The sequence below is a fragment of the Mustela putorius genome, unplaced genomic scaffold (genome assembly GCF_011764305.1).
Source record: "Mustela putorius furo isolate JIRA1106 unplaced genomic scaffold, ASM1176430v1.1 tig00537227_pilon_pilon_pilon, whole genome shotgun sequence".
Lineage (NCBI taxonomy): Eukaryota > Metazoa > Chordata > Mammalia > Carnivora > Mustelidae > Mustela > Mustela putorius.
This window is the reverse complement of record NW_025422368.1, coordinates 18787838-18800866: the sequence shown is the minus strand read 5'-3', so window position 1 is coordinate 18800866 and position 13029 is coordinate 18787838. Positions and strand designations below refer to the sequence as shown.

The following is a 13029-nucleotide window of genomic DNA, read 5'->3' as shown; positions in this document are numbered from 1 at the left end:
TCTTGGTCTGGAGTCTACGCCTGTTTTTATTATCTACATTTCAACTACTGGAATTATTGTTTTATTCTTTCTTTGGTCTATTGTTAAAAGTTGTCAGGATGTGTTGTTTTTTGAGCTTGGAGGTTTTATATATTATAATACAAACACTTGGGATATTATTATTTGCTTTTTAAATAATTTTTAAAGTGAAAGAGAAAATAAGTTTTAATTGAATACCTCTTCGCAACAATTTAAGTGTAGACAGAGTCTGTTTTTGTATAAACTGGTTGTTAAGGATAATGTACTCTTGTTCATTTTTATTTCTACTTTCTAGAAAAATGGGTCATATCAAGAATATAGAAACTGTTTCCTTTTCTCTCCATTTTCCTGGTTTTAGGATGATCCATTCTCTGCCCTGGACATTCACTTGAGTGATCACTTAATGCAGGAAGGGATTTTGAAATTTCTTCAAGATGACAAAAGGACACTTGTTCTTGTGACTCACAAATTACAGTATCTAACACATGCTGACTGGGTAAGGGTTTAAGAGAAATTTCATTACTTTTAATATTATACTCATATACATAAACAGGGACATTAAGAAATGCTCTCTTAAATAAAAGTAATTCATTTGGCCAGTTGAGGCTTTTTGTCACAATTCTGGTAATATATGCTTTCCTTAGATCATAGCCATGAAAGACGGAAGTGTACTAAGAGAAGGGACTTTGAAGGACATTCAGACCAAAGATGTTGAGCTCTATGAACACTGGAAAACACTTATGAATCGGCAAGATCAAGAATTAGAAAAGGTAATTGCTCATAATTCAGAAGAGTTCAGAGCCCACTTTAAAAGAGTCATGAATTATTAAATTCATTTAAAGGTATATGACCATTTAATATTTGATGATATTATGGTCCTCATTTGAAACCCAATGTAATTGTATAATTATATGTCACTAATAAATAGGCTACTTTGGGGGCATCTGGGTGGCTCAGTCAGTTAAGTGCCTCACTTCATCTCTGGTTGTGATCTCGGGGTCCTGGGGTAGAGCCCTGAATCAGGCTCTAGGTTCAGTGGGGAGCCTGCTTCTCTCTCTCCCCCTATTTGCTCATGCACACACTCACACATGCTTGCTCTCTCTCTGATCTTAAAACAAATAAATAGGCTACTTTGAAAGAATGAAATTCTAATGATAATTTTTGGAGGAAGTACTCTTGGGTTTTTAGAAAATTTTGATTTGAATTTGAACCATATTATAATTATATGTGTTTTTAAAACTTAAACTGTTCGCTGAATCATAGTATATCATTATTTTATCTTAATTTTCCTTCTGCATATCTTATTTTCTTCATCTGTAATGTGAGGTTATTTTCACTCACCACCTATAAATAGAGTGTCATGAACAAAACAAAATCTAAGGTGATTTTGAAAGAAGAGCAAGCTGTGAGCTGTGGGTGAAGTTGTTAAGCATGCCTGGACAGGGCTGGGGGATGAATGAAAGTCATCAGGAGGTAATAACAATAAACTTTTACATTGATACAGTTTTTAAGTTTAAAGCCTTCTTTACATAGCTCCATTGATTTTCACAACCTCCAGAAAAAGGCAAAGAAAATATGGGAAATAAGTAAAGAAAAATATGATCTCACTTTTATAGGTGAGAAAACTGAAGCCCAAAGAGGTTAAGTAACTCGTAAGCTGTACAGTACATATTGTAAGTGGTAGTAGGTGGACTTAAACCCAGGTCCGTATTTAGTGTAATTCCAATATAAACAACATTATGATATAAATATAACACTGAATGGGGTGAGAACTGAGTCAGAGACCAGACTAAGAGCAGTGAAAGAACACCTTGTGGTTGAGAGGTGAAATTAGCAACTGTATTAGCAATTTTTTTAAATGTTTTTTGAGTTGAGACTAGGAAGTGTCCAGAACTTGGTACTCCTGGTCAGGAATCAGCACTATAAAATGAAATTTTTGTATCAGCAAATTTCTGAGAACACCAAGAAATTAAAATGCATTATTTCATAAAAGAATAAAAGGATCTGTGTTTCAATCGAGAGAGGAAGATTAAAAAGTCAGACAGACCCTAGGATTGCTCTGTGTTCTGTGTATTTGCCAAAGACCTCAAAAGCAAACTACCTACGGAAGAAAAGACATATGTAAAAGTAGAAGTTTAAGTAGAATGGGACAAATCACAGAACCAATTAGATGAGGATATTCATTAAAAAAAAAAATTACAAGGTACTATCAGCAAGTGCCCACTTAGGGATTATACCGTGAGAAATTTGATTGGGATAGCTCCAAATGACTTTTTTTTTTTTACAGTGACCAAGATGTCAGGGACAAAAGAATATGATGTAAGCTTAAGGAGTAGGGCCACTTATGGTTTACTTTGGAAAGAAAATCTGGAAAAAAAAAAGAGAGAGAGAGAGATTTGTTGGCTTGATTTTATAATAATAGTGACTGTTAAACAAGCCTGGAAGAAAGTCCATTAAGTTGTATTTAGAAATGAAGTGATCACTTGAGATAGCACAGCTCTATAATTAAAGACACGTTACAGGGTTATAAATCAGTGGGTGGAGATATGGAGCAAGTTAGGGTGTGAACAGAGTGAGTGCAGATGCAAGGTTGAACAGCGGCTGGTAGAAGCCAGAAAGAACAGTGCACCTGTCCAAAATCCTCACCTGGGTGTGGAGGAGGTTAATGCCACCCAGGGAAGGGAAGGCACTAGGAATTCATCTGAAGGCAGGGAGAGTCACCCTGGGGGTTGGGGGGCGGGCAGGGGAAGGACAGTTTCTTGTTCACTTTGTTTTGTGGCAGGGTCAGGTGTTTGACAAGAACGCTAGTTCTCAACCAGGGTCCAGTTTGCTTGTTAGGGGACATTTGGCCACATTTAGAAATATTTTGGTCAGTCACAGCTGAGGGGCAGGTGCTACTAGTGGGTAGAAGACAGGGGAGCTGCTAAATGTCCTACAGTGCAGCCCCCACAACAAAGAGTTTTCTGACCAAAATGTCAACAGTGCCAAGGTCGAGAAAGGCTGACTTAGAGCCGAAGCAAATCGAGCAAGCAGAGAAGACCAGCAAAACAGAACATCCTGTCCCTGGGCTTTAGACACCACTGTCTGCTTAAGGCCTGAGGGGTCAACAAGAGAAACGTTATAAGGATAGTAATGAAAACTACAAGAAGGTGGAGGAGATAACACTTTGAGCTGATTTAAATATTACTAAAAATTCTAGCTTGGATGACACCATTATCTTCCTAATGTTATTAAGCAAAATAAAACTAACATCATTTGATGTCTCCTCCCCCAGCCCTCACTTTAATCCAATCTATAACAGGCGCTCAAGAAATGCTTATTAAATAAATGAAGTGAATTCACTTAAGTCAAATATCAACATAATTTAAAATATTTAACCTGTAATGAGCTTAATATGAGCATTTACTTATAAGAAAGATGAGTAAAGATTTCTTTTAAGTATCTGAGATGTTCCATCTTTTGCTCACATAGCAGGAAGAATTGAACAGGGACCAAATCTGTTGTTTTCCAATGTGCAGGGTAATTTCATTTTATTACTCTGTCGGCAAAGGATCGAGTCAGCTTTAATTTGTGTTTAAGCTCATGTACAAGCTAGTTTTCATATCATTAGGCATAATTAAAAGCTGATATGAAATTGTCTCTGAAAAAAAAAAGCTATTCGGGGCACCTGGGTGGCTCAGTGGGTTAAAGCCTCTGCCTTCAGCTCAGGTCATGATCCCAGGGTTCTGGGATCAAGCCCCGCGTCGGGCTCTCTGCTCCGCAGGGAACCTGCTTTCTCCCCTCTCTCTGCCTGCCTCTCTGCCTACTTGTGATTTCTTTCTGTGTGTCAAATAAATAAAATATTAAAAAAAAAAAAAAAAAAAAAAAAAAAAAAAAAAAAAAAAGCTATTCAAGAAACACAATAGCTTTCATTTTTTTTAAACCAAGAATCTGGAAACAATAGAGCCTTCTAACAAGTCTCCAAAATCGCACATGTTGTATAAGCCCAAAACAAAAGCAACAACCACCATGATCACTACTTAGAGACTGACCACTATGGGTTTATTTGTTTATTGATATAACAGTCAAACTGTGAAGGGTGTGTGTGTGTGTGTGTGTGTGTGTGTGTGTGTGTGCATATGCAGAAAGCCCTCAAAGCTATGGTTAGTTTCCCAAACTGTCCTGCAGCAGCTGATTTAACCCACAGTGTATTAAACTGATACTACCACTCCAGTTCTGAAGCCAAGGGGACTTGGGTGTTGGAAGAAGAGGAATGGAGAAATTAAATTCTTCTCCCTGTCTTGAGCACACAAATCTGAAGCAACTCTGAAAAATTCACATAGTTTGTTTGGGGGATGTTTCCTTTCTCCTTCTGCATATTTCTCCTCCTTAGGCTTTCTCCTAAAGGTGCTAGGCACCTAAGTACCCTCATTTTTCATTACTTACCTTCTTTCACTGCCTATTGAAGTCTGTTGCTTTTGTGCAGCTACCCTAGTGAGATGTTAAGGAAACTCACTCTGATTTAGTAATTTACTAGAAGAGGGGATGAGTGATAGTGCTTTGCCCAGTCTAGAACTGCATGCATTTTTGAAGGAAATTATTTATTATCATGAATAAATCTTTAGTTAGACAATTATAGGGACTATCTGAAAGTGAGGTAAAGATAAAACAAGTAGCAGTGGTGAAATATACCTTAAGGAAGTGTCCCTGCTCCTGGGGTTGGCGCCCTTGTGTTGTTGCTACTACCCTGGCTTCTTACTGCCCAACACCTCTGAGCTCTGAAGCCTTACAAACCTCAGATGTTGCCTCACAACTACTCCTACGACAGGAGTTGTGGATCTCTATAGAGAGCAGAGAGCCCAAGACTGGCAAAGATAACTAACAGTTGGTACGTATGGGTCACTGATGGGTGAGTCAAAACCTTCCTGTGGCTGTGAGCTCCTTGAATAATGGTAATGTGGTGTTTACTGTAGGATATGGAAGCTGACCAAACAACTCTAGAGAGGAAAACCCTTCGAAGAGCCATGTACTCAAGAGAGGCCAAAGCCCAAATGGAGGATGAAGATGAAGGTAGACTTTTCTCTTCTATCTAAAACCTTCAAGTGGGACGTGACTGCTTTACCTTGGCACCTGATAAACAGTGTGCCCATGAAGAATAAAAAGCCACTTCGTAGGTAGAAAAGAACTAAGCCAAATATGAATATTGAAAATGAAAAGAATAGGAGCAAAAGAAAAGTATATATAATCCATCAACCAGCATCATGAGAGGTTTCTAAGTGTGTCTTAGTGTATTTGTGCTGTGTGAGAGAGGGCTGAGAGGCAAGGCCCGGTTTGTGATCAGACCTAGACCCTTGTTTTTATAAATTGGAAAGGACTAGTAGAATGACCAAGTCATTAATAAAATGTAAGTCCTTCAGAAATGGGCAATAAATGGGAAATATGAAGAAAATACTGTTTTGAAATATTTATATTTGAATCATTCAGTAAGTCCTCATGGAATTTTCATAACAGTACAGCAGTGAAGAAGAAGAGAATTCCACGAAAGCCATTTGTTATGTTTCAGTTTTCTGGATCTAATAAGGTATAGTAAAGAACAAAAGATTTCCTGGAATATATTGGAATAAGATGAAATAATTACATTGCCTTGACATGTGTTGCCAAGAAGTTTGTAAGAGAAATCTCATATAATTCCATAGGGTAAATGCACTATACTTCATGTTTCTTATACAGTTTTTGCTTAAGACTGCATTTACAAGCCAGTTAACAAAGAGAGAAAATTGTAATTTCAAGCTAAAAACCACCAAGACATGCTACCTTTTTATACCAGATAACTATTCAGTATTTCAGTAAATACTCTTTGAGAGAATGGATGAATGGATTTTGCACTTCAATTCCTTAGATTTAAGAATATTTTTAAAGAACGTCTGGTGCTATTTTCAACATTTTGAGGAACCTCCATGCTGTTTTCCAGAGAGGTTGCACCAGCTTGCATTCCCACCAACAGTGTAGGAGGGTTCCCCTTTCTCCGCATCCTCGCCAGCATCTGTCATTTCCTGACTTGTTGATTTTAGCCATTCTGACTGGTGTGAGGTGATATCGCATTGTGGTTTTGATTTGTATTTCCCTGGTGCCTAGTGATATGGAGCACTTTTTCATGTGTCTGTTGGCCATCTGGATGTCTTCTTTGCAGAAATGTCTGTTCATGTCCTCTGCCCATTTCTTGATTGGATTATTTGTTCTTTGGGTGTTGAGTTTGCTAAGTTCTTTATAGATTCTGGACACTAGTCCTTTATCTGATATGTCGTTTGCAAATATCTTCTCCCATTCTGTCAGTTGTCTTTTGATTTTGTTAACTGTTTCCTTGCCCTATGACCCAGCAATTGCACTATTGGGTATTTACCCTAAAGATACAAACATAGTGATCCAAAGGGGCACGTGTACCCGAATGTTTATAGCAGCAATGTCCACAATAGCCAAACTATGGAAAGAACCTAGGTGTCCATCAAGAGATGAATGGATCAAGAAGATGTGGTATATATACACAATGGAATACTATGCAGCCATCAAAAGAAATGAAATCTTGCTATTTGCGACAACATGGATGGAACTAGAGCGTATCATGCTTAGCGAAATAAGTCAAGCAGAGAAAGACAACTATCATATGATCTCCCTGATATGAGGAAGTGGTGATGCAACATGGGGGCTTAAGTGGGTACGAGAAGAATCAATGAAACAAGATGGAATTGGGAGGGAGACAAACCATAAGTGACTCTTAATCTCACAAAACAAACTGAGGTTGCTGGGGGGAGGGGGTTTGGGAGAAGGGGGTGGGATTATGGAAATTGGGGAGGGTATGTGCTTTGGTGAGTGCTGTGAAGTGTGTAAACCTGGTGATTCACAGACCTGTACCCCTGGGGATAAAAATATATGTTTATAAAAAATAAAAAATTATATAAAATGAAAAAAAAAAAAAGAACGTCTGGTGCTGTAAAAAGACATCAGCCTTTAGAATTTAAAACCAGTTATTTCTAATGTATTCTAAAAGTGGAGTCATGCCCACTTACGCTCTCCACTGTTCCAGTGGTGAATATATGGCTGGATACTCTACCCCGGGCTTGTTGGTTAATCCATTCTCTGGGGCATAAAATAACGTAGTACTACTTTCCTACAAAATAAAATGATGTAATGCATATCAAAGAGCCGAGTATGCTACGTATTTTTCACTTGGTTGCTATTCCTGGTCCTGGTCAGTATGTCTGTTTCAGCCACCAAGAAGGGAAGAAGGGAAGTAGTTGCACATATTGTTCCTAACTCCTTACCATCAGCCAGTTCATTACATGGACAGATTAGGTACTGGAAGAAGGAAGAAATCTTGTCATTAGCTGGGCAGCCATAGGCAAGTTGAAATTTCAGTTAGTATGGAAACAGTGAATGGATGTTGGGGAGACAGCAAGTAGTCTGGAAGTGAACTTTCATCACGTAGATTTCTAATCCTGCTCACGCATTGAACCTACCCTTACCAAAGGACAGATTTTCTGAGACCTGTTCATTTACTTCATCTAGTTCAAAATATTAGGATCTTTGGTGATGCTCAGTCTTCCCATAGTATCCACATTTAGATTTCTGTGGTCTGATAAACTGTAAATCAAAGTTACCTCTCTTCCCTACCCATAACCTGCTCAGTATACAGTAGTAGAATACATAACAGGATAACTGCAATGAAAATGGTCTTTGGAAAAGGAAAGGATGGGAAATGCACAACCGTTGCCAGACCACACAAATAATCAAATTTTGCCAGTGAGGAAATGCCAAAATTCTGTCTTCTTAGTGGAGTATGTTCTTAGGATAATCATCTTGGAGTTTCCAGATGGTTTAAACATCTGAGAGGAACTCCCTGACTCTTGTCCTCTGTCCTCTGCCTTTGCTCTCTGGAAGATTTCTTCTTGCTCATGCGCCTCCGTGACCACATCTAAAATGGACCATAGAGAACAGAGATTATGCCCTCTTGGGCAATCCACAAATTTCAGAGTCTATCTCCTTCTGGTGAAGTTTTACAAATACAGAAATTTAGAGTTCAAAGAATTACGTATTTAAGGGCCAGACCTGTGGTTTCATTGGCAATATGGTTCTTTCAATAAATTTGTAAACTTCTAGTCTATACTTCTAGTCAATTTGTTGTGTAATTAATTGGAAAATTATCTCATCCAGACATAAATGTTGCTTCTTGTTTTGCTCATCCATTCATTTTTCACCAATTTTTTCAATGGGTGTTTTTCCTGCTAAAAGCATTTAAGATTTCTAAGACTAACACTTGTATTTCTATAAATCTGAGGGGGATTTTTATATGCTTTTTTGTAAGGTAATATCAATTTTATCTACCTGTTGACTGAGGAGAGCTTAAACTAATATTTTACATGCAGAGGAAGAAGAAGAGGAAGATGAGGATGATAATATGTCCACTGTAATGAGGCTCAGAACTAAAATGCCTTGGAAAACCTGCTGGCGATATCTTACTTCTGGAGGATTCTTCTTGCTCTTCCTGATGATTTTCTCTAAGCTTTTGAAACATTCAGTCATTGTGGCCATCGACTACTGGCTGGCCACATGGACTTCGGAGTACAGTATAAACAATAGTGGAAAAGCTGATCAGGTATAGTGAATTCTGTTTTAAATCATTAAGAGAATTAATATTGAGATTAACAGTGATACTTTTATTTAGTTTGATATTAATATTAATCATTAATTATTATTATTATTATTATTAATATTAATCATTAATTGTAATGATTCAGTAAGTTAACTAAAATAGGACCTGAAATGGAATGACCTGTCAAAACGGAAACTATTTGGATTTCTTTTGCATTTTTAAAGCTTATCATAAGAAACATTAAAAGATAATGTTTGGATTTGGATTCAGGGAAGGTATAAGCACATGATTGTGTGCGTGTATGTGTGTGTGTGTAACATATACATGGAACTTTGGTTGTTATTGTTTTGATGGTATTGATTTTAACTACTGACATCAACGTATTAGTTGGTCATTCTGAGATTAGGGATAGGAAGGATAAACTCTACGGTGTAGAAAGCCAAGAATATTCCAAATCGGAAAATAGACTGTAATGCTTCATCTGCCCTTAGGCAAACCTTGGAAGAGGGTGAAGGAAACCAGTGGGGACAGGGTGGGGGTACTGTGTTTAGTCTCCACGAACTGTCTAAACTGATGCAAGATAATGAAGTTGAAAATATTGTCTGACTTTGATATTTTGTGTTCCAGTAAGAAAATACTGATAATTTCATATGTGGGTTTTTGGTGTTGTTTGCTTTTTAGACCTACTATGTAGCTGGATTTAGCATACTTTGTGGAGCAGGTATTTTCCTCTGCCTTGTTACATCTCTCACTGTAGAATGGATGGGTCTCACGGCTGCCAAAAACCTTCACCACAATCTCCTCAATAAGATAATTCTTGGACCAATAAGGTAAAAAAGTAGTTATTTCTTACTCCCCCACACAAAATCATAAAACATGAATCTTTAAATTTAAGCAAAGTGTGAAACTTTAGAGAGTGTATTTGGTCTTTGAGCAAATGAATAGGAACCTTCCCATTTTCTGGGCTCTAAGTTGTCCATTAGCAGTGTTCAGGTTCCAGACAGTTTAGTATTATCATACATTCTAATCTGTTTATTGCCTAGATTCTTTGATACCACCCCCCTGGGACTGATTCTCAATCGTTTCTCAGCTGATACAAATATCATTGATCAGGTGAGTGCCTCTGAGTTACTTCCAAGTTCAAAAACAACTTTTTCAGTGTAAGATAAATAATATTTAAGATAAACCATGATTCCTATTAACAATAAAATATTTCTAAAACTTTAAGCCTATATGCACTCATATCAATATTATATGCACAACTGATTTCTAGAATAAAAACTTAAAGATTTAACTTGAAATAATGTATGCATGTAGAAGAGGATACTTAGAGAATCAGTGTGAAATAATAAACTAACACTTAGTTTTTAATTATAAAAAGGAATCATTTTGATCAATGTATCTCCAGTCACAACAAAATTCTTAAAGTTTAGTATCGATGAAGAGTGTCTCCCAGAAGTGAAGGATAGAAGGCCAAGCTGTCTTACATGTCCTTTACTTCAACTAGACTGGCTCTTTACTAAGAAAAGCTTTAGATGGTATGATATTTTAGAGAGTATTCCAGGGATGCCGAGTTTATTTTAGATCCGTCTGCCTCTGGAAGTTTGTCCTGAAATTAAAGTCCTTAAACTCTAAAATTGGATCACTCCAAAAACAGACCCCTTAGGATAACTGACAGAAGAATCCATCAAATCCAGCGCTTGTCGTTTCTGACTTTCGGAGTTACTATCAGAATATCTAAATTAAAAAAAAAAAAAAAAGAATATCTAAATTATCCCCAGTTTAGGAAAACAATGCTTGATGCATGCAGCTGACTAAAAAGTATACTGAAAAATTTTGATGTATTCTTTGGTGTCAGTCACATTGCATCTAAAACACTTCATAAGGAATACATGTGCAAAAAAGTAGAGACAACACAGTCTTTATTTGGAAGATGAAATGATTGCCACCTAGAAAGTTCAAGACAATTAGTACAATAAAAAAAAAAACAGCTAGATTGACAGTTCAGAAGAGTATCTGCATAAAGTGTATGATATAAAATTCAGTAACTTTCTCTGCACCAATTAAAAAATTAAGTGAAAAATAAATACTACTCATAATAATAACAAAAACAAAAGTAGAGAGGGAAACTAATAAGAAGAAAAGAGATACAACAATCCTGGAAATCTGAAAAATCCTGTATATACAGAGAATTCCCCTATCAGATACCCAGAAAACATTATAAAAATAAAGTACTCTGGTGATCACAGAAAACAAGTAGTTCAAAAGAATAAAATGGAGAACTCAGAAACACCAGCATATGGAGAAATTTAACACAGGATAAGTGTGGTTTCTGGAATCAGTAAGAAAAAGATTATTTTTTTAATAAAGGATGTTGGGACAATTAGCTATCCATAAAATAAAAGCAAATACTTATGGAATAAAGATGGCCATAGAAAGATATAAAACTATAAAATAAAATGCGGGAGAATGGTTTTAGAATTTTGGGATAGGAATTAAGTAAGACACAAAATTCTGAATAAGGAAAAAAGCCAGCAGAAATGATTATATAAAATTTCAAACTTCTGTTGAACTAAAAACATCAAAGATGAATTTAAAATATAATAGATTAACTGGGAGAAAAGCTGGAACATATGTAAAGCAAGAGGAAAACATCCATAACCTATAAAGACCATCTAAAAATCAACAAGGAAAATAAATAATCCAATCAAAAACATGTAAAGGATATGAGCAAGCCAAATACAGAAAATTAATGTGATTTCTTACTGAAGAGGAATAGCTAACTATGTTTTTAATAGTATGCAGCCATTAAAAAAGAGGGAGATTTGTGTATGGTAACATGGGAAGATTTATAGACTATCTTGTTCAGTAAAATAAATCAAGAACACATAGACAAATGAGATTTATTTCCATAAAATCCCCAAGATAAATTGACTGACAGAGGATAAGTAGATAGGTAGGGAAGTGGATAAAAATACTGAGCTAAGGGAAGTGAGTGAAATTGAAGGAATGAAGACTTGCTTACAATGAAAACGTCCATGTGGTACTTTGGTAAATAATTATATAATTTAACTTTGAAGTGAATATTTTATTGCACTGTAACCAATATTTTCTTTGAGCTCAAACATTTTCCCTTTCCAATTACCTTCTTCACAGCACATCCCTCCAACTTTGGAATCTCTGACTCGCTCAACATTGCTCTGTCTGTCTGCCATTGGCATGATTTCTTATGCTACCCCTGTGTTCCTGGTCGCTCTCGTGCCTCTTGGGGTCGCCTTTTACTTTATCCAGAAATATTTTCGAGTCGCTTCTAAGTAAGTAAAACAAAGTTCTATTCATTTTCAAAAACCTATGTATTTGATTTGCTGTGATCCAGATTTGCTATAGTGTTTTTCAAGATTAGGTATGGAATTTGGAAAAGCAATCTATTTTTAACACGATAAAACCTATATTATATTTCATTTGGAGATTTATTATAATTGTTTCTGTAATTGGTTGTTAAATCTTGGATATTTATTAACATGTGGATTGACGTGTTGAGTTTTGAGTCCACAAACTATGCCAAATCTTTCATTCTGTGATCCATTTTCTGAACATGACATTGACAGAAATCTTGTAAAACCAGACACAGTTCCAAAGAGTAAGTGACTTCATATTGTTCTATTGCACAGTGGGAAGAAAAGATAAAATATTGTAAAATGCTAAAATGCATTCTGTAAAAATCAGAAGAATTTAAAAAGGTTAAAGAGATAAGTCAGAGTGATGACTAGAAAAGGAGATAATCTTGAATGTCTGATAGAAGAGCTGTAACTCCAAGAGATTGGAACTTTCCAGATTGGATAATTTAACACATACTTGAGTACCCAGCCAAATATAAATAAAAGTAGCCATGAATCTTACATTCTTCTATTAATATAAGATTTATCATTTGCTGAGATGTACTATAGTTAAATGATATGTAGTACCAGTTGTTTTAAAATTAAATCGGAGTGGGAGACGAAGCATGAGAGACTAAGGACTCTGAAAAACAAACTGAGGGTTTTAGAGTCGGGAGGGGGGTTGGGGGCATGGGTGAGCCTGGTGGGGGATATTAAGGAGGGCATGTATTGCATGAAGTACTGGATGTGGTACATAAACAATGAATCTTGGAACACTGAAAAAATTAAATTAAATTTTTAAAAAAATTCCAGTTCAGCTTTGAAGAGTTGTTATAAATAATACAGTAAATTTATACCATTGCAATAATCACTTTATTTTTTTTAAAGATTTTATTTATTTATTTGACAGACAGAAATCACAAGTAGATGGAGAGGCAGGCAGAGAGAGAGAGAGGGAATCAGGCTCCCTGCTGAGCAGAGAGAGCCCGACGCGGGCCTCGATCCCAG

At 36.3% G+C, this 13029-nt stretch overlaps 1 protein-coding gene across 11 annotated transcripts in view; it reads left to right on the top strand.

Moving 5' to 3' along the window:
• ABCC9 (ATP binding cassette subfamily C member 9) overlaps nt 1-13029 on the top strand; it is a 157526-nt gene that overhangs the window by 105442 nt on the left and 39055 nt on the right. For all 11 annotated transcript variants that reach the window (XM_045072907.1, XM_045072908.1, XM_045072902.1 and 8 more), the window contains 7 exons: nt 377-514; nt 663-788; nt 4971-5067; nt 8418-8647; nt 9326-9474; nt 9688-9757; nt 11801-11958. In XM_045072907.1, the coding sequence (XP_044928842.1) occupies nt 377-514; nt 663-788; nt 4971-5067; nt 8418-8647; nt 9326-9474; nt 9688-9757; nt 11801-11958 (968 nt within the window). The remainder of the gene's footprint in view (nt 1-376; nt 515-662; nt 789-4970; nt 5068-8417; nt 8648-9325; nt 9475-9687; nt 9758-11800; nt 11959-13029) is intronic.